Source organism: Elephantulus edwardii, unplaced genomic scaffold (genome assembly GCF_000299155.1).
Source record: "Elephantulus edwardii isolate Elephantulus edwardi_28Jun2011 unplaced genomic scaffold, EleEdw1.0 scaffold00046, whole genome shotgun sequence".
NCBI lineage: Eukaryota > Metazoa > Chordata > Mammalia > Macroscelidea > Macroscelididae > Elephantulus > Elephantulus edwardii.
This window is the reverse complement of record NW_006399796.1, coordinates 855,754-877,518: the sequence shown is the minus strand read 5'-3', so window position 1 is coordinate 877,518 and position 21,765 is coordinate 855,754. Positions and strand designations below refer to the sequence as shown.

The 21,765-nt window shown below is 38.4% G+C and overlaps 1 protein-coding gene across 1 annotated transcript in view; it reads right to left on the bottom strand.

Moving 5' to 3' along the window:
- DMXL1 (Dmx-like 1) overlaps nucleotides 1-21,765 on the bottom strand; it is a 207,688-nt gene that overhangs the window by 43,855 nt on the left and 142,068 nt on the right. The window contains exons 34-36 of the mRNA XM_006885987.1: nucleotides 15,404-15,490; nucleotides 4,583-4,704; nucleotides 3,398-3,539 (exon numbers count right to left, since the gene is read on the bottom strand). Of these exons, the coding sequence (XP_006886049.1) occupies nucleotides 3,398-3,539; nucleotides 4,583-4,704; nucleotides 15,404-15,490 (351 nt within the window). The remainder of the gene's footprint in view (nucleotides 1-3,397; nucleotides 3,540-4,582; nucleotides 4,705-15,403; nucleotides 15,491-21,765) is intronic.

Here is a 21,765-nt window from a genome sequence, read left to right as displayed (position 1 = left end):
CGTGTACCTCCGCAATTGCAATGCAGCTTCTTGCCACTAGGCCACCAGAGCTCGCCCTCAGAGATAGTTTTAAAGACTTGGTTTTAAAAATATACTGTTTGGAAATCTGAAAGTTTTAAGAAGCAAAGAAACAAACTGAACACTAGGAAAAAACATTCCTATTGTTGCATAGAAAATTGTTGGGGGGAAGTGTGGAAGGAGAGACCAGTAGGAAAGTTGTCTTCAGAAAAAATGTATTGTGTTTATTGAAATTAGAAATGGATGATACAAAGGTGCTTAATATACTTTGAATATTCTCTTTCAGTTCCCCTTTAATAACCCTGACATATGACCAAGCTACTTCATTTGAACAATCACTGTACTAATACTTTTCATATTCTTCAATTTCATACTAAAAGACTCGGACTGGACTAATACACTGAAAAATTGAAAATTAAACCACAATTTGACACAATGACTTTAAACTAAAGCACTTTAAAAATATTATTAATTTTAATGAAAATTTACAAAGAAAAAAAAAGAAAATTTACAGAGACTTTGGGTTTCCATTCATTCACTGTTGTACTCTTCCCCCCTCCCAACCCACCCTCCTGGTTCACTACCCTCTTTGAAAAGTAAAAGAAAAATTCTTTAATTGTTTTACAAACTCTCCCCCAGGTCCACTCCACTATGCAGCCTTTGCTCTGGACTCCCGTCATGATAAAAATACCGAATGACATATCTTTATTAAACAGTTTCCTCCTTTATCTGTTTCAATGCAGTAAACATTATTGAACCCATCTTTCTCAGTCTCCCCCCAACCCCTATGTCAGTCCTATTTTACAACAGTGGTACCATGGAGTATTTGTCCTTTTGTGACTGAGATATTTCACTCAGCATAATGTCCTCCAGGGTCACCCATTTTGAATAATATTGCATGAGTTCCTTGTTTTTTTAATGCAGCATAGTATTCCATTGTGTGAATATACCACAGCTGCTCTATCCATTCGTTTGTTGATGGGCACTTAGGTTGTTTCCAACTCTTTGCTATCATGAACAAAGCTGCAATAAACATGGGTGTGCTTATATCTGCTTGGGTGTCAGTTATGGTCTCTTTGGGGTATATTTCCAGTAGTGGTATTGCGGGGTCAAATGGTATCTCTATATGCAACTTTTTGAGAAAGTGCCATACCATCTTCCACAGTGGTTGCACCATTTTACACTTCCACCAACAGTGAATAAGAGTTCCAGTTCCTCCACAACCTTGCCAGCATTTGTTGCTTGCTGTTCTGTTAAATTTTGCTATTCTGACTGGGGTGACATGATATGTTGTAGTTGTTTTATAAACTAAGGCACTTAATGTTTCTCAATCTCACATTTCATCTAAAGTATGTTGTTGTGCCTGTCTTGTGTCATCCTTGAGACCTCTGACATGCTTAAACCCATTGTTACAGTTATTGTGTCAACTCAACTTACCAAAAGTCTTCTTCTCTTTTTCTAGCCCTTCAATTTTACTCAGTATGAACTCCTGTTGGTATATATTGTCGAGTTAGAATTGAAACATACCTGACCCTCCAGGGGGTTGTTCTAGGCTGTAAATCACACAGGAGGAGACTGCCCATCTTCTTCCCACATAAGTGGGGGATCTGAACTGCATACCTTCATGTTGGCAGTGCAACTCTTTACCCACTAGGCCACCAGTGTTCCCAAGCATCAATATTGTTGCATATGCCTTCAAATAGAAACCAATCATAGCTGACTCTCCAGTGAGTTTTCAGAGGCAGGATAGGAGACTGTCCACCCTCTTCCCATGGAGGAGCTGGTGGATTTGAACCATAGCCTTTGGGATTGTGGTACAGATTCTTACCCCTAGGCCACCAGAACTTCCTTAGCATGATTGTTGTCGTGAATCACTAAGTCAGAAATGACCCATAGCTGACTCTCCAAGAGTTTTCAGAGGCAGTAAATTACATAGAAGGAGACTGTTCATGTTTCTCCTATGGAGCTACAGGTGGATTTGAACAAACGGCATACCTATGCATTGACAATGCAATGGCCTGGTGGCAAGAAGCTGCACTGCAATCCCAAAGGCACTCAGTTCAAGGCCACTGGCTGTTCTGTGGGAGAAAAATGGGCACTCTCCTATTGTGAGATTAACTGTCTCTGAACCCCTCCCAGAGGGTCACAGATGGGTTAATTCAGACTCTACAGTATGCAACAACAAGGAGCCACCAGAACTTCCTTGTATGAACATTGTTGTTGCCATCTGCTATTAAGTTGGAAATGACACACAGCTGACCCTACAGTGGGTTTTCAAATGCAGTAAATCACACATGAAGAGACTGTCCATCCTTCTCCCAAGGGCAGCTGATGGATTTGAACCACCTTCAGGATTGCAGTGCAGCTTCTTACCACTAGGCTGCCAGTGCTCCCTTGAATGGACAGTAAGTAGCAAATAATGACTACAGCATATACCTCAAAAAGGGATAAAGTTATGCAGTTATAATGAGTGGAATTAATTAGTGAAGGTCATATTAGAGTTGACTGAGCCTTTACTTCAATATTTATTCTTACTAATTAGTGAAATAAATTTTGGGGAGCTAGGTGGGCTCAAAGAAAGCTTCTTCACATGTGAACGCCATCACAGAATTTGTGAAATTGGAGGAACCTAAGAAAGTTGGACAATGAACAAGGATGGCAAAAGAGAACTGAAGCCTCTGAACTGTGGTGTTGAAGAAGAGCACTGAATATCTCAAGGACTGCCAAAAGAACAAACAAAATCTGTTTTGGAGGAAGTGCATCCTGGGTACTTCTTAGATACAATGATGTTGAAACTTTGTCTTACATACTTTTGACATGCTGTCAGGATGGATGACAATCCTTAGGAAGACATGCTAGGAATGGTAACGGGTCAGAGAGACAAGACTGTCAAAGAGCTGCACTGAAACAGTTACTATAAAAATTGGCTTGGGCATGTTAGAGATTGCGAAGATGGTGCAGATTAGCGCAGGATTTCTAGCTATCATTCATAGTGTTACTGAGTCAAAGTTGGCTTGATAGCATCTCACAACAGGAAACCACTGAAAAAAATAATGGTGTAACATTTTTTATACCCAAAGTATTATTAGAAGAATCTCTCAGAAGTATAACCATGATTATTTCTTAGATAATCAGGGCTCAAGTAGATCCTATACCATTAAAGAAATGTTGTTTCTGTTTATCTGCATATCAGATTTGGCTTAATTTCCTTTTCAAATAAAAACTATTTTCTCTATAATCAAAGTGTACAACTTTCCAGCATTTTAAGACAATAAAAAAGTAGTAATTAAAAAAAATTTAAGTAATCCTTTGTCCATTAAGCTAGATAGAAACACAGGGCATTAATATACAAACACAATTTTTTTTTAACTTTACATACCACAGATGCTCCTCTGCCAGTCTGTGTACTACCAAGCCATGGCATGTTGATTGGAGTGCCAGGATTGCTATGTGTATATGGTGTCGTACCTTGAATAGCTGTTAAATCATCACGAGCATGTATAACCAAGAAATCTTCTGAGCTGCAAAGGAAACGTAAATGATCCATGAGTTCTTTATTTCTTGTTTTATACCCCAAAGCACTATTATTTAAGATTTAACTTTATATTTTCTTTTACAGCTTTCTTCAGTTCTTACTCCTAACTCACAGAAAACGACTTCACACTCCAACATTATCAGGTCCTTTACCCACTTCTAACCTTCAATTTCCTTCTCTGAAGTTTTGGTGACTTTGTTTAATTCATTAGCAGACATCAGCCTCAACTCAACTGACAACTGTTTACAAACTAACCAATTCAATTCTCACAACCATCAATTCAGAACTAGCAAGTGTTCAGGAAACTTTAAATCACAGGAGAGGAGAATCTCCACCTTTCTCCCTAGGAGCTGCTGACGTATCTGAACTGGCAGAGAATTGGCTGCCTTTGGCTTAGTAGCACCAATTCCCTACAGACTACTCCACTAGTTGTTATGTGCCATTGCTTTGTCTGTGACTCATAGTGACCCTATGTACAACTCTAAACCCTACTCTGTCCTGTGCCAATCTCATTGTCTCTGACATACCTACCCCAATTACCCCAGTCACTGAATCAATCCACCTCACAGAGAGTCTTCCTCTCCTGCACTGTCCCTCCACCCTCCCAAGCTTGATGTCCCTCTCCAAGGACTGATCCTGTCTTGCAACATTTCCAATGACAGAGCTTTAGAATCCTTGCCTCCAAGGAGCAGCCTGGTCTCAACCTCTCTAGGTTAAAATTTTGGAACAACTCCACTAGAGCCTTCTTTTAATTTAAGGTTGTTGGAGTGTATTGTTGAGTTGGAACCAACTAATAGCTGACCCTCTAGCAGGATTTCAGAGGCAGAAAATAGCATGTGAGAATACCTATCTTTCTCCCATAATGCAACTGGTGGAGTCAAACTGTGTGTCTTTGGGTTGGCATGCAACTCCTTACCACTAAGTCACAATCTAACAGTATTTTTTAAAGACTCTTGAGAAAGTTATAGTTCTCTGAATTCAGTAATTCATATTGCAAAGTTCCTAAATAAAAACAAAGTATAAAGGTACCCTTTGGTTTCCATCTCTATATCATCATCCACCCATGTATAGATCTGTGTAGACAGAATTCCAGAAACATCTAATTCTTGGATGTCATGGCTGGAAGCAATTGCAATGCAGTTTCTATTTGCCTGAAACAGAAATTATAGGATAATTTTAAAATAAGAAAGGACAACATCTGTATGTACCTGTTCTGACCACGAAAATGATAAATAACATTTAGAAATGATAACTTTGAAGTACACATTGTATTATTAGGAATGGGTATTTTACATTAATTTTATCATATTATTTATAAGCTTGAATTGAAGATATGTTTATGTTCCGAAGAATCACAAGAATGCCAATGCTACAGGGTTAATATATGTACTACTTTGTGTCCTTTCCTGGCATCTCTAGTCTGCTATCATCTACCCAGGGTTATACAATCTGGATTTTACAGGAGATGGAGAAGTTGGGGGCCCTACTAAAGAAATAATGATATGTCAGAGATAATAAAGATGGCACAGGATAGGACAGGGTTTAGATCTGTTATTCACAGGATTGCTAAGGGTCACTTACCCTGCAGGCACCTAACAACAACAACAACAACAACAATCTACTACTAAATAGCATCAAATCAACAAAACTTACTAAAAAAAATAAAACAAAAAAAAACTTACTAATAGCTGATCCTCCAGACAATTTTTGGAGTCTATAAATTGTACAGGAGGAGACTATCCATCATTCTCCAGCAAAGCGTCTAGTGGAATCGAACCTCTGGAGAGGGCACTGTCTTTGAGTAAGACAACTGCTGACCAGCTATGCCACCAGAGCTCCCAGAAAAGATCACTTTCTCTTAAACTGCCTTTAATTGTAGACATTGTAGACAAGAAAAACAGAAGAGATAAAATGATTCAAAGAACTTTACTTGGACTCTTTCCTTTGTTCCTGTGAAGTAACCCTCTGAATTTTCTTACTAACTGAGGTGCCTTTATTATCTAAAACCTCAAAGGAACACTTTGGGATTCATACAGATGAGAAATGAGCTGGTCAGGTAATCCTGGAAAAGGAAAAGAATAAAAACCTAAAAAACAAACAACAAACCAAGTACAGAAACTCTACACTGAGAATTGTGGTAAGCCTTCCTTCTTTGTGCTAATTCTTCTTTAAGCTAATCATGATCCTTTTGTTAATGAATTAACAAATCCATTGCACTGAAAACAAACAAGTACAAGAAGGAAAATCCAGAGGAGGATTCTGAGCTTGAGCATAAATAAGGGGTAGTGAGAAAACTGATTTTGTGGCAAGTCAAGAATGCCGTGTGCACTCATGGGTTTGCAGCTGAGATTTATCTATTTGACAATCTGAAAGCTAGTGTTCTTTTACTTTATTTGTGCTTACGCGAAACCTATACTTGGACCAGGAGGTAGTCGTCAGAACAGAGCAAAGAAACACTGCATGGTTCAAAACTGGGAAGGGTGTACATTAAGGATGTATCCTATCTCCGTATCTTTTCAATCTATATGCTGAACAGATTATCCAGAAGGCTGGGCTCTATGAAGAGAAGTGTGGCATCAGGATTGGAGGTAGACTTATCAACAACCTGCCTTATGCAGATGACACAACCCTGCTTGCTGAAACAGAGGAGGACATGAAGTGCTTGCTGCAGAAGGTCAAGGACTGCAGCCTTCAATATGGATTGAAGTTCAACATCAAGAAAACAAAGATTCTTACCATGGCAGCATCATGAAAGATGGTGAAGAGATTGAGATTGTTGACAGCTTCAGTTTGCTTGGCTCTACAATCAACACTCTTGGTACCAGCAGCTAGGAAATTAAATGATGAATTGCACTGGGAATGTCTGCTGTCGGAGACCTCTCCAAAGTACTGAAGAGCAACAAGGTCAATCTGGAGACTAAGGTGCACTTGATACAGGCCATGGTCTTTGCAATTACTTGCTATGCATCAGAGAGGAAGACAATGACTAGGGATGATAGAAGGATAGTTGATGCCTTTGAGCTGTGGTGCTGGAGAAGAGTGTTGAATAGACCATGGACTTTTAGGAGAACAAACAAGTTTGTCCTGGTGAGGGTGAAGCCAATCTGCTCCTTAGAGACAAGGATTCTGAAGCTTCAACTGGCATACTTTGGACATGTTGCAAGACGGGATCAGGCCTTGGAGAGGGATGTCATGCTTGGGAGGGTGGAGGGACAGTGCAGGAGAGGAAGACCCTCAATGAGGTGGACTGATTCAGTCACTGGGGTAACGGGGATGGGTGTGTTGGAGACAATAAGATTGGCAAGGCATAAAGAAGGGTTTAGGGATGTAGTATGTAGGGTCGCTATGAGTCGCAGGCGACTCAACAGCACATAACAGCAACAACAAATACCGAAGTCAGGGTCAGGTAAAAGAGTCTGGTTTTACAACAGAATAGGGAATTTAAAAGTGACAAGCTGATATATACTTATACATGGCCCCAAGCAACAGTCGTTCTTAAAGGAAATGCAACCAAGGTGCTCCCTCGAGGCAAAGATGGCGACGACACACGTCAGATACTTTGACTATGTGGTCAAGAGGGACCAGTCCTTGGAAAAAGACAACATGGTTGGACAGATGGAGGGTTAGAAAAATATTCTTGATAAGATGAAATAACACAGCAAATATAATGGTGGGCTCAAGCATATCAAAGAAAGCTAGGATGTACAGAATAAAGGAGAAGGGTCAGAGGTTTGGTTTTTTTTTTCCCCTGAGATGGCATCTAACAAAAATTTATGGAGGAAGAAAACAGTGCTATTTACAACATATCAACGGTTGATATGTGAGGTCTGATTTATTATATTCTTGACAATAAGAGTCATAGAAGAATGTCATATGGTTAAAAAAAGAATGGGTGAAGCTTTGGATCATAAAATAGTTTCTCCCTATTGAGCAAAAGGCAGATATACATATGGCAGATTAGAAAAGATTTGCCTTCCGCAAGTTCGGTGACCTTATCTAGTACTGCAAACCAATACATATGAAGACATCATCTAGGCCTATTTCTGTAATTCTGAAGAAAAGACACTCATGGAACCAAGATAAAAATGCTGAGAGTTTGGATATTTAGTGTTAATAATAGATGTATCTCTGATCCAGGTGTCTCATGTTTTTTAATAAAACTCATGCTCTAAATGTACACTCTACCTTGTTAGGACAAATAATGCATCTATTAGCTATGTAATGGGAGTCTTTAATCTGCCCTTTAAAGTAAAATACTTGTCTATCTAAACATAGTGGAGGGCCCTTGTATTTAAGGCCAGGCCCTTGTCTCCATTTTGGATACTGGGTGAAGCAGCTGGATTCTGTAAGATGGGTGCTCTTGTTTTGGTGAGGGTCAGTGTGTTTTGGTTTTGTGTTTGTTTGTTTTTTTTAATTTAAGCCTCTTGTTAGAGTTAACAAGACCTTGTGGAGGGCCCTTGTATTTAAGATGGTTGAGCCCGATGGCTGCTTTTGGAGGAATATTCTTCTAAGTTGCACAACACTTCTCTGTCTACTTGCTGTACTGAGGTAATCTGGGGTTGCTGTGATTCTGAACCTGCCACTGGGGTGTCAAATGCCGTAACAGTTGTCTATGGACAGTGTTTGATGGAGCTCCCAGTTTAAGGCTTGTTTAGAAGCAGAAGTGGTATCCATTTCCTAAACAACATGCCTCTGGAAACTCTATGAACTTGGAAAAGCAATGATAGTTATAGAAAGGCTTCAGGTCTTTTGTACATAGGGTCACGATGAGTCATGCTCAACGCAAGAGCAATCAACAACAACGACTAATTGTCTATTAGATATTGTCCTAAAGCACAGCATCCATATTAAGACAGACTAGGGAGAAGGACTGGCCATCTACTTCTGATATATCCGGCCTTGGAAAACTCTATGCAAAACAATTAGACTAGAACAAGGGCTGAGTCCTTGTACTGGGAATCACAAAGGAGGAGGAACAATTTCATATAAGTACTGCTGATTGGAACATGCAATGTAAGAAGTATGAATGCAAGAAAATTGGATACTATTAAGGAAGAAGTGTGATGCATAAATATTGACATACTAGGCTTAGATGAAATGAGATGGACTGGGATGAGACTTTTTTTGTGTGTGTGTTTCTTTTTTTAATTATTATTATTATAATGAATGTTTACAGAGACTTTGGATTTCCATTAATTCACTGTTGCATTTTTCTCCCTGCTCTTTCCTCCCCCCGACTTTGTGCTTCTCTTTGAAAAGTAAAAGAAAAATTCTATCATTGGTATACAATTCCCCTCACTCCCATTCTGCCCAGTACACTCCACTATGCAACCTTCATTCTGGACTCTTGTCATGACAATAATACCCAATCATATATCACTTTTAAACAGTTCTCTCCCTCATCAGTTTCAATGCAGTATACATATTTTATCCAATCTTTCTCAGTAAGATGAGACATTTTTAATCAATCGTATGATATATAGCAGGAATTGTATATGGGTCATTTAACCCTGGTATGCCCACTTGCTGTACAGAGGTAACTCGTGGTCACTGTGAAGCCGAACACTGTGACACTGAGGAGTCAAATGTGAAAATGATTACCCATGGTGGACAGTGTTTGGTGAAGCTCCCCGATTAAAACAAGCTTGGAAGCAGGAGTGGCATCCACTTCCACAATAGCTTGCCTCGGGAAACCCTATGAATCTGTAGAAAGGATGAAAGTTATACAGGAGGTGTCTAGGACTTTTGTTCATAAGGTCACTGTTAGTCACCTGCGACTGGAAGGTACTTAACAACGATGATATATTATGTGGGAATTTAAAAGGTGAGGATAAACAAGGTCACATTCATTGTTAAAAAGACCATTTCAACAGGATTAATATCCATATGCATACAAGAAAGGCCTATTAATAGCACTCTCATTCAAATATATGCACCAATGCACCAACAACCAGAGCCAAAAAGAAGGAAATAGATGACTTATACCAAGTTTTGCAGTCAGAAACTGACTGAATACGCACCTAAGATGCATTAATAAGAATGGATGACTGTAATGCAAAAGTTGGGAACAAGAAAGAACGATCAGTAGTCAGAAAACATGGACTTGATAACAGATATGAGGCTGGAGATAAAGTGATAGAATTTTATACAATCAATGATTTATTAATTGCAAATACTTTTGAAAAAAACATAAACAGTGTCTATATACTTGGAATTCACCTGATGGTAGGTACAGGAATCAGACTGACTACATCTGTGGAAAGAATCCTCATTGGAGAAGCTCAATTATCAGCTGTGAAAACTAGGCCAGGTACTGACTATGACATAGACCATCAACGACTTATATGCAAATTCAAGCTGAAGTTGAAGAAAATGAAATCAAATCCACAGGAACCAAAATTTGACCTTGAGTCTATCCCACTCAAATTTCAAAACCCTCTTAGGAACAAGTTGGAGGCCTTGAACATCAATGAGCTGAAACTAGAGGAGCTATGGGAGGATATCAAGAGTATCATCTATGAGAATGCAAAAGGTCATTCCAAGACAGAGAAAGATCAAGATGGATGTCAGAAGAGACTGAATATTGTACTAGAGTGCAGAGAAGCCAAAGAAAAGGGAAGAGACCAAGGCATTATGGAGCTTAACAGATCCTAAGGGCAGTTTGGAAGAACAACACAAAGAATTATAATGAAATGTGCAAAGAGCTGGAGTTGGAGACTGACTCACTCAAGGACAAAACTCACTCAAGCATTACTTTTTAATTTTTTAAGGTTTTATTTATTCTTTTTACTAGTTTATTTACAAAATTCTAATAAAAATTCAAATAAATTCTTTCAATTTCCCTCACCCAGCCCCCTCTCAAATTGTACTAAAGGAACTAAAGAACAAATTCAAGCCTCTAGTTGTAAGACTTAAAAATGTTATGGGCAGATTGTTGAATGACACAGGAAGTATCAAAAGAAGATGGAAGGAGTACACAGAGACACGGTACCAAATAGAACTGGCTGACACTGAAGAATGTAATGACCAAGAGGCAATAGTGATGAAAGGGGAAGTTCAAGCTGCTCTGAAGGAACTGGCATTCTGACATATTTCAACATAGAGATGCAGTCCTGGGTGTGTTCACCAGGCTGTGCCAGAAAATCTGGAGTACAACTACCTTGCCAACTGACTGAGGAGATCTATGTTTATTTCCATTAAAAAAAAAAAAAAGGTGATCTGACAGAGTGTGGAAATTATTGAAAAATATCACAAACATCACACACAAATCCAACTGGAACAATACTTTGACAGATAAATGGCATTTTTGCAAGCTGGATTTACAAAAGGCCATAATTGGTTCCAGGAGAGGCTGTGACATCACAGCCAATGTCAGATGGATTGTTGGCTGAAAGCAGAATACTACAAGAATGGTTATCTGTTTCACTTACTATGCAAAGGCATTTGACTGTATAGATTACAACAAATCGTGACCAACCTTGAGAAGAATGGAATTTCAGAATACCTGACTGTGCTCATGGAAAAGCTATACTTTGACCAGGAAGCAGTCGTCAAAACTGAGCAAAAAAACACTGCATAGTTCAAAATCAGGAAAGCAGTGCGTTCAGGATGCATCCTGCCTCCATACCTTTTCAATCAATATGCAGAACAGATTAGAGGTTGGGTTTTTAGAGGAGGAATATGGCATCATGATTGGAGGAAGACTCAACACCACCTAGCATTATGCAGATGACCCAACTCTGCTTGCAGAAACCGAGGAGGACCTGAAGAGTTTGTGTCAGAAGGTCAAAGACTGTACGGATTGAAAATCAACATCAAGAAAACAGAGGTTCTCACCAATGAGCCAATTGGCAGTACCATATAGATGGAGAAAAGATTGAGATTGTTAACAATTTCAGCTTGCTTGGTTCCACAATCAACATTCTTGCCACCAGCAGTCAGGAATTCAAAGGATGAATTACATTAAGAAAATCTGGGGTCAGGGAACCCTCTAGAGTGTGAAAGAACGAAGGTATCAGTCTAGAGACTAAGGTACATTTGATCCAGTCCATGGTTTTCACAGTTACTTGCTGGGCATCAGAGAGCTTCACAATACCTAAGGATGAAGAAGAATAGTAGGTGCCTCTGAGTTGCAGTGCTGAAGAAGAGTACTGGACTATTAAGATAACAAATAGGTCTGACATAGAAAGGGTAAAACCAGGTTGTTCCCTGGAGCCAATTATTTTGAAACTTCATTTCACATACTTTGGGCATGTTACCAGGATGAACCAGTCCTTAGAGAAGGACATCATGCTTGGAAGAAGGGAGGGTCAGTCCATGAGAGGAAGATCCTGGAGAGATTGAGTGACACAGCTACTGTGACAATGGTGGCAGCTGTGTCGGAGACCATGAGATTGGCACAGGATACAGTAGAGTTCAGAGCTATTGTACACAGGGTCCACTCAACGGTGCATAACCACCACCCTGTTAGTCTGAATGCAGGGTAAAATTGCAGATCCTTTAAAGTTCCTGACATAGATAATTGAGAAATAGAGATGTTTAACTTCATTAGCTTAAAAAATAAAGTGGATTTAAAACAAAAAGTTCTGGGGATTAAATTGGAGCTCCCTAAAATGTGACCTGAAACCTTAACCTTTGTATTTATTTGTTTTATCTATGTTAGTAAAGTCAATACCACAGTACATTTTAAACCTAATAATTTGAGTTAAGTTGGCACAGAGAGAACTTTTCTTTTAGCTCGACCCTTAATTTAGACTTCTAGACTTCCAAACTTTGAAGAAATTTCTGTTCTTAAAAGTCACTCATTTATGGTGTTTTTGTTTGGCAGTCCTAGGCAATTAAAAAAGTGGCTTTTGCAGCTATAAATGTAGCAAGAATGTAAAAAAAATAACAAATCCCGAGAAAGTAAAATTAAACAGATAGGCACACTTAAACACACACATATACAGAGAGAAAAACAGTAAAATCTATATATGTGAACATTTGCTTACTATTAGTTATTACTGGAAAAAGTTTGTTTTAATAGCACAAAATACTTTAAGAAATATTTTAGTGGGGAAGGAAGATACTATAAAGAATAATTTTGTATTTCTTGGCTTTGAGAAAGAATTCTGTCATCTTAAGTTTTAGAACAAGAAAACTGGCTGGTTAAGGGCTGATTATAGACTTGCCCACTGTGAAAATAACTAATTATTGCTCAGTAGCAAAAGGACACGGGGGTATGAGAACAGAATGATAAGGAAATGATCTAGTAGATATGGAAACAAAGGCAGCCCAGAAAAAGTATTAACTGCTTGAAAGTATTATTACTTTTGCCTATTAACCAAAAGGTCAACAATTCAAACATAGCAGCTTCAGGGGAGAAAAATGAGGCAATCTGCTTTAAAAAGACATACAGCCTTGGAAACTATGGACTCTATCTTGCACGATGGCTTGAGGTGGAATCCAGTGAATAGCAGTGGGTTTGGTTTGGTTTAATGTCATTTAGTAAGAAATGCATTTAAGAAATGGGGATCTGTAAAAACTGGGAAATAAAAAATCAACAATATATTAAAACTACTTTTATTGATAGGAATATATGAAATTATAAATAGTTATATATATTGTGTGAGCACTGGTGGCCTAGGCCCAGTGGCAAGAATTCTGAAGACGTGCAATTCTAATTCACCAGCTTTTCAGTGGGAGAAGGATGGGCAATTAACCTCTTCCCCTGGGATTAACTGTCTCTGAAAATCAGACTGTAGCTATAAGTTGGTTCTGAATAAAGGCACACAACAAGAAGAAGCTTATTTAAATGGGAAAACCTTTTACTGACTAGAAATTTTGCTGTAAGACAATCAAGGAAAAAAGGAGGTAAAAATGACTAAAATTTCATTTATTTTGGGTAAAAAAACCTGGACAAGTGGGCTGAGAGTAACCTCTTCTATAAGGAGATTATGTCTATTTTTAAGAAATAATGTTATTTTGCTTTTTTCCTTCAGTAGTTTTTCTTTTTTTATTGTGATTTCAGTGAAAATTTAGAAATGTATTGGATTTTCATTTAATCATCCATATAAATTTTGTCTTATAACATTAATGATAGTTAATAAGATTAATTAATTACAATGTCTGATCATCTCTTACTGCATACTGTCTTTCTCTTCATCATCTTAGTGTTTCTGATCTATTTATTAATTTTTACTTTACTTGCCTCTCTTCTTATTCCTGGTAACCAATGATTATGTGTGTAAACCTTACCTTAGATTTAATAATGGTTAATTTAGAAAGCTAAGAAATAGTCAGAAAGCTAATTTAGAAAGCTAAAGTGGCATAGTCAGCAGGGAGCAGTAGGTCAATCCAAAAGGAAGTGGTTTGAATTCACTAGCTGCTCTGAGTGAGAAAGCTGGGGGAAATTTCCTCCTATGTTATTTGCAGCCTCTGAAAACCTAGGTCAACTTTAAATTGGCTCCTACTCAATGACAGAGAGTGACAGGAATACAAAGACGTTTCACTAGTTGGGCCCTTAATGGAGTTATAAATAAAAAAAAGAACTTCACTGAGTCTCATCTGTTGTTGTTAATGTGCTGTTGAGTTGCCTGCGATTCATAGTGACCCTATGTACAACAGCCCTAAACCTGCTCTATTCTTTGCCAACCTCACTATCTCTGACATACCCACCCTGATTACCCCAGTCACTGAATCAATCCACCTCACAGAAGGTCTTCGTCTCCTGCGCTGTCCCTCCACCCTCCCAAGCATGATGTCTTTCTCCAAGGAATGGTCCCTTCTTGCAACATGTCCAAAGTATGTCAGATGAAGCTTTAGAATCCTTGCCTCCTAGGAGCAGCCTGGTTTAACCCTCTTGAGGATGAATCTGTAAATTTTCTTAGCAGTCCATGGAACATCCAATACTCTTCTCCAGCACCACAACTCAAAGGCATCAATTCTCCTTTCTCCTCCCTAGTCATTGTCCAGCACTCTGACACACAGCAAGTGATTGCAAAGACCATGGCCTGTATCAGGTACACCTTAGTCTCCAGAGAGACACCATTGTTCTCCGGTACTTTGGACAGGTCCCTAACAGCAGACTTTCCCATTGCAATGTCTTTTAATTTCACGGCTGCTGGTGCCAACAGTGTTGACTGTGGAGTCAAGCAAACTAAAGCTGTTAACAATCTCAATCTCTTCATCATCCATCCACGTGCTGCCAATTGGCCCAGTGGTGAGAATTTTTGTTTTCTTGATATTGATCCTCAACCCATGTTGAAGAGTCTCATATAACTTTATAAAATAGAAAAATCACTTTCAATATATTTATAAAAATATTATTTTATAAAATACAATAATCATCTTCAATACATATATTTAAAAAAATGAAAATTCTTCTCTTTCGGTTGTTGTTGTTATTGATTGCCTTTGAGATGAGTGTGATTTATAGCGATCATATGAACAAAGGGCCTAAAACTTTGGTATCCACTTCCTAAACAACATGCCTCGGGAAACTCTGTGAACTTTGATAAATGTCTCTTTGGGTTAGCTGTTGAATAGATACGAATACCGAATACAACAGGTGCTACGACAGTTTTCTGTAAACCATGCAACCTCTTCCCATATTTTATGTGCAATATAGATGTGCACATTATTTACATGAGTATGTTAAATGCAGAAACAAACTACTTAATACTCCCATGTACAGTAAAAGTTTTGTAATAGTGAATGATATTATTAAACAATATAGTTACGTAAAAAATTTTTAAAAGCCCTCAGATTAAAATGTAATGAGTGGGAAGTACTTTTGACAAAGATGAATACTGATACTGAATAAATTGAGACTAGATATTCTCTAACTGGAAAAAGAAAGTCTATACTTACTTTATTTACAGCAAAGGCAGTAATGATATCAGATTCCTTATGAATAATTCTTGCTTTACCTCCAGGGTATCCCAAATCTGCTTCTATCTAAATGGAGAAAAACAAAAAGATAGTGATGTAATACAGTAAATATAATGTATGCCAACCTTATTTAATAATAATGTTTAAAAAATTTTTTTGATATTTCTCTTCCAAAAGTACTATTTACATGCATATTTGAAAAAATGAAACTTTTTTCAGTTATTTTTTCATATACTAAATGGAGTTAATATAACCTAAAACTTTTGAAAACTGGTTATTCTCCCAAGTAACAATGAATTAACTGAAGAGTAAAAACATTATATACTGCATTGAAATGGATGAGGGAGAGAACAGTTCAAAAGCAGTGTATTATAGGGTATTATGATTATCATAAGAGTCCAGAATGAAGGTTGCAGAGTGGAGGCGAGTGGGGGTTGCGGGGGGGTATTGTACACCAGTAAAGGAATTTTTCTTTTATTTTTCAAAGAGAAGAGTGAACTGGAGTTGGGAGGGTGGGCGGAGAGAAAAGCTCAACAATAGATATGAATGGAAATCCCAAATCTCTGTAAATGTTCATTAAAAGTAATAAAAACAAAACACATTGTAAATATTCAATTAATTATATTGATTTTATAATGGAAGAGTTTTAGTCTAAAAGTAGGAATCATTATGAATTATTTAGCCAGTCTCTAAGTATTTAATACTTTATAGATGTCACAAATATTAAAAACTCATAAGTAAATATTTTAGGCTTTGAGGATCACAGGGTACTTTTTTGGTTTGTTTTAAACAGTCCTTTTAAATACAAAGTTCAAACAGCTCATGAGCTATAGTAAAAAACAGGCCATGGGTTATATATTACAACAAGTTGGATGCAATTTACTGATATTTTATAAAATAACTTTCAATTTCTGGAAGAGAAAACTGAAATCCTGAAAGGCATAGTCATTTTTTTAAGTCAGTTACCATTTTAGTAGCTGAATAAACCATAATTCAGTATACTTCAGAAGAAATTAATTTATGACCTTGTGATTGCCTAAGATTGAAAAAGAAAACCAAAGTACCCAAAAATCCAAACCCACTACTGTCAAGTCCTTAGAGACTCATATCAATAGTCTATCAGGTTTCCAAGGCTATAAAACTTTATTTATGGGAGCAGTCCATTCACCAGAGCAGCTGGTGGATTTTAACTGAACTTGGCTAGCTAAGTTATGTACTGTGCTAATTTATGCTTAGGTTTTAAGGAGTTCATAAAAATATTAAACTCAAAAGTTGTTACTGTTGTGTGTCCTTGAATCTGAACCAACCTATAGCTGACCCTCCACTGGGTGTTTGGAAGCTATAAATTATAAGGGAGATTGCTTATCCTTCTCCCGCCTAGCAGCTAGTGGCTTCAAACCATGTGCTTTGGGATTGTGATGAGACTATTATAGAAAGTCAGCATTTAGTTAAATAAGCCAACGTAAAAAGGAGGGTGTTGAGAAAAAAAGCTGCTTATTGTAGACATTTCATTTTCCATAAACTTTGATTGTAGTTTTGAGTAAAAGAAACCAAGGGTGACTACTAGTTTTCAAGTGTGATTGGGCAATGAATTTCTGAGATGGAAGAGAGTAAAGGAGTGACTCTGAGGTAGCAGTAAGGAATACAGAAAGTTCTGTGCTGTGAAATTCAGAGGAAGATGACTATCAGTTGATAATATATATGTCTGTGATATAGGAACAACTGAGGAAATCAGCAGTTTACTTATGCTGCTGAACTGAAGCTAAATGTTCACCTGTTGACTGAGAAGCTATCTGAAGAATTGTCTCTTGCTGTTAATCTGGCTTGGGACTGCTGGACTAAACCTTGATTTGCCTTGTGTGATATTCTTTGCCTCCCCCATTACCTAACCTGTTTCCCTGATAAACTCCACAACTGTGAGTAAAGTCTGTGAGTCAATTTACAACAAACATTGGACACAATGATTGGTAGAAATAGGTGCAGGAGTATGTGGGGTGGCATGTCTGACCATGTAGATATTTATAAGGTATCATTAATATTACTGATGGGGATAGTTTCCCTTTATGAAGTGAGTACAAGTCAGACTTGGCAACTACCATGCTACATTTGCTCTTTTTACAGCTGTCATGCCTGAGAAGGTTGGAATGGGCTGGGTATAACAGAGATCATGATGTTGGCGTAGGATAGGGCAAAGTTCAGATATGCAGCAATGAGTTGTAAATAACTTTTTGGCTTCTAACCACAACATGATCTAATTTAAATTGCTAATGGCACACAATACATAGCATCATAGTAAAAACTAAGATGACTATGGTCTTAAATATCGAATAAATGTAATCGTGAAGTCATCCTTTGCAAAATCTGACTGGGTTGGATACTAACTGGTGAAAGACTAAATACTTTCTCCTAAGATCAAGAACAAGACAGGGGGCTGAACTTCCAGCACTGTATCCCACAATGCTCTGTTGTGATCGAAAGGGCTTTCACTGGATAATTTTCAATAGTAGATTTCCAGGTGTTCTGCCTAGAGAAGAAAAAATAGCACCTGGGAGCACAGAGCCATGAACATCTTTCTGAATGGGCCAGAGGGAGTGAAAAGAACACAGCCCCTCACTGCCCCAGAGCAGACAATAGATTAAGAGCCACAGTATTTCTAAAGCCACAAAAGCAGCAACAGGTTAGTTTATTCTTTGTTGACTCACAGACATCACTCACAGTGTGTCATTTGAACACATAAGGTAACAAAGTAACAAAGTGAGAAACAGGTGGGATCAATTGATACAGATACAAAGAAAATGTAAAAAGACTTGATTTGTACTTAAAATAAATCATACACAAAATTAACGCAAAGAAATCATAAATCTAAATATCTACAACAAAACACAGGTGAAGGTCTTTGTTACCATAAGTTAAGACTTATTAGATCACAATATGAAAAAGACAACCCATAAAAAGAATAAACTGATATACTGTATTTTAAGAAACTTAAGTGCTTCTACACTTCAAATGACACTGCTGATAATGAATAAGTAACAATAAAAATAAACATAAAATTTTAACAGTTAGTTCAACAGAAAGATGTCAATAAACAGAAGATATGAAACTGAGACTACAAACCATTAACACTTCATACCTAATAGAATGTCTTAAAAGGCTTACTATTTCACAGGCTGCCACTGAATATGTAAAATGGCACAACTACTTTGAAAAAGAATTGTTTTTATATGCCATTGAGTTGACTGTCAACTAATAGCAACCTTATGTAAAATTGCTCTGAACCTTATCCTATCCTGATCCAATCTCACCATCTATGACACACCTTACCCCATTGTCACAGTCACTGTGTCAAATCCGTCTGGTCTAAGGTCTACCTCTCCTGGGCTGACCCACTACTCTTGCAAGCATGATGTCCTTCTCCAGGGACTAGTCCTTCCTGACAACATACTCAAAGTATGTGTGGTGGTGTTGTTATGTGCCATGAAGTGGCTTGCGACTCATAATGTACAAGAGCCCTAAACCCTGCTCTATCCTGTGCCAACCTCACTGACTCTGACATACCTACTCCCATTACCCCAATCACTAAATCAATACATCTTTCTCTCTTGTGCTGTCCCTCCACCCTCCCAAACATCATGTCCCTCTCCAAAGACTGGTCCCTCCTTGCAACATACCCTAAGTATTTCAGATGAAGCTTCAGAATCCTTGCCTTCAAGGAGCAGCCCAGTTTCACCCTCTCCAAGACGAACTTGTTTGTTGTCCTATCAATCCATGGTATATTCAACACTCTTCTCCAGCACCACAGCTCAAAGGCATCAATCTCTATCATCCATAGTCATTGTCCAGCTCTCTGACACATATCATGCAATTGCAAAGACTATGGCCCGGGTCAGGCACATGTTAAGTCTCCAGCCTGACGTCACTGCTCTTCAGGTCTCTGGAGAGATACCTGACAGCTGACCTTCCCAATGCAATTCGTCTCTTGATTTCCTGGCTGCTGGTAACATGTTGATTGAGGAACCATGCAAACTAAAACTGTTAACAATCTCAATCTCTACATCATCCATAATGATGTTGCCAATTGGCCCAGTGGTGAGAAGCTTTGTTTTCTTGATGTTGAGAAGGAGTTTAAAAAGTTTTGTCTCCAAGAAGCAAGCTGGTTTCACCTCACAGCAAAACAGATCTGTTTGTTCTCTTAGCAGTCCATGGTATGTTCAATACTCTTCCCCAGTACTAAACTCAAAAGTATAAATTATTCTTCTGTCATTCTTATACTTTATCATGCTCAGATGCATAGCAACCAATTGAGAAGACCATAACCTGGATCAGGCACACCTTAGTCTCTAGACAGACACTGCTGCTCTTTAGCACTCTGGACAGGTCCTCAATAGCAGGTTTTCCCAAGGAACTAGTCTTTTGATTTCATTACTGCTGTTGCGAACAGAGCTGAGCGTGGATTTAATGAAGATGAAATCATTAATGTGGTGTTAAATGTTTATTGTTCAAATGGGTGGGAATATGGAAATAAGGTATGTTAGTCTAGCCATAAGAGTACTGACTAAAAAAAAAAAAAAAAAAAAAGAGTACTGACTAGTCTGACTAATCCACAAAGAGAATGGCTAGTCTAGACATTAAATTGAGAAGATCCAGAGAATCTGAGAAGCTTACCACCAGTCAGGAAGAAGCAAAACAGTGCAACTAGCCCTTGGAGGCCAGAGAGTATTGTGCCTGTCAGACTAGAGACTACAGGAGCAGCAGCCATAGCAGCTTCAGCAGAGAACCAGAGACTTGACATGAGACAGAGTTGACCTTGGGACTACTATTCCATGGAATCAGAACTAGCAGCCTTTGCCCAAGTTCGCTGGACAACTGAGGGCTCTGTAGAAATAAGGTGGAAGGGAATCCTAACTGGCAGGACTAACACTGGCCTAAAGCAGTTAGGCTCAAGGCTGAGGTGATTGTGAGCCTATTTTAGAAGCTGTCCTAAGTGACTATATTCTGCTACTAACCTTTGACTTTCCAAATATGGTTCTGTGTGGTCTGTGAGCTACTGCCATACATTTTTGACCTGGTAAAGCATTAAGACTGGTGTTGGAATGAATAGAAAGAGGTGTGTGAGTGTGGAGAGATATGGCTGACCTCATGGGAACTGTGTTTTGTTGTTGTTGATGGTGACACTTTCCCTTTGTAGAACTGGGGTCAGACAGCCAATCCTCACTTGGCCTTTGCTCTTTTTACAGTTGGTATCAGAAGCTGGGTTCATTGTGATGGCTCCGGACTCATGGAAGTGTGGGATTTTGTAAGAGTAAGTTGTTAGTGACTTAGGAAGTACAGTTAAAAGAGCTCCTTTAGCTGCTACTCAAATGAAAAGTTAAGCTGCTTTTGGCCTGAAGCAAAGTGTAGGGGAGAGAGGGCATATGAATATGACTAAGTTAAGTTAAGGGTGGAGAATGAAGTTGTGGAGTTAGCCTAAAAGTTTGAGGTTTTTTTTAAACCATTAGTTAGGCACCTCTGGTCTGCAACTTTAACTGTAGACATGTGGTCCTGCAAATTATTAACAGCTGTAGGACTAGGATAAGAGAAAGAATGCCTCCCACACTGAACAACAAGACTTGAGGTAAGCAAAGCTTGTGGCTGCAAGAACCTCGTGAAAGTGAGATCCCGGTGGTGGAGACTGTGGCACTGCTATGAACAAACAATGGCAAGGTGTGACCTGAGGCTTCCTGCATTTGTGCTGACCATAGTTAAAGGTTTAGCTGTCCTTTCTGTAAGTTTGAAGAAGCAGCTGACATATAACTGCTCTGAGGCAAATCTTGCTGGATGATTTGGATTTGACTGCTGAACTGAAAGCAGAGCCTGGACTTCAACAATTGTTCCTTGACAATGTTGGGCTAAAGCCCGGACTTGTATTGTAAAACAGTCTTTGTCTCTCCCACTCCCCAATTTCCTTCCTTAATAACCCCATTGTTGGTATCATAACTGTAAGTGAGCAACAAATAAACAAACCTCTTGTTGATGTGGTTCTAGAGGCACCAAGGAACTGAGCTATGGGCTGTTAATCTGCTTTCCTCCCTGGGGCGCTGATGGACTGTGCTATTCTTACTCTCTCTGGTCCTTACAGAGAGACACTCATGGCTCTGTAAGTCTCATTTTCTCCTATGTAGGCAGAAGTTAAAACTAGGAATTCCTTTAAAGATTTATGTGTTAGAGATTTTGTTCATTTAGCTTTATGGATTTTGCTGTTTCTGTTTCTTCTATATACTTAATGTTATGATATACCGTAAAAATGAGTTTATATTATAAAAATGATTAAGATTATTGTTGATTTAAGTTTATAGGACATT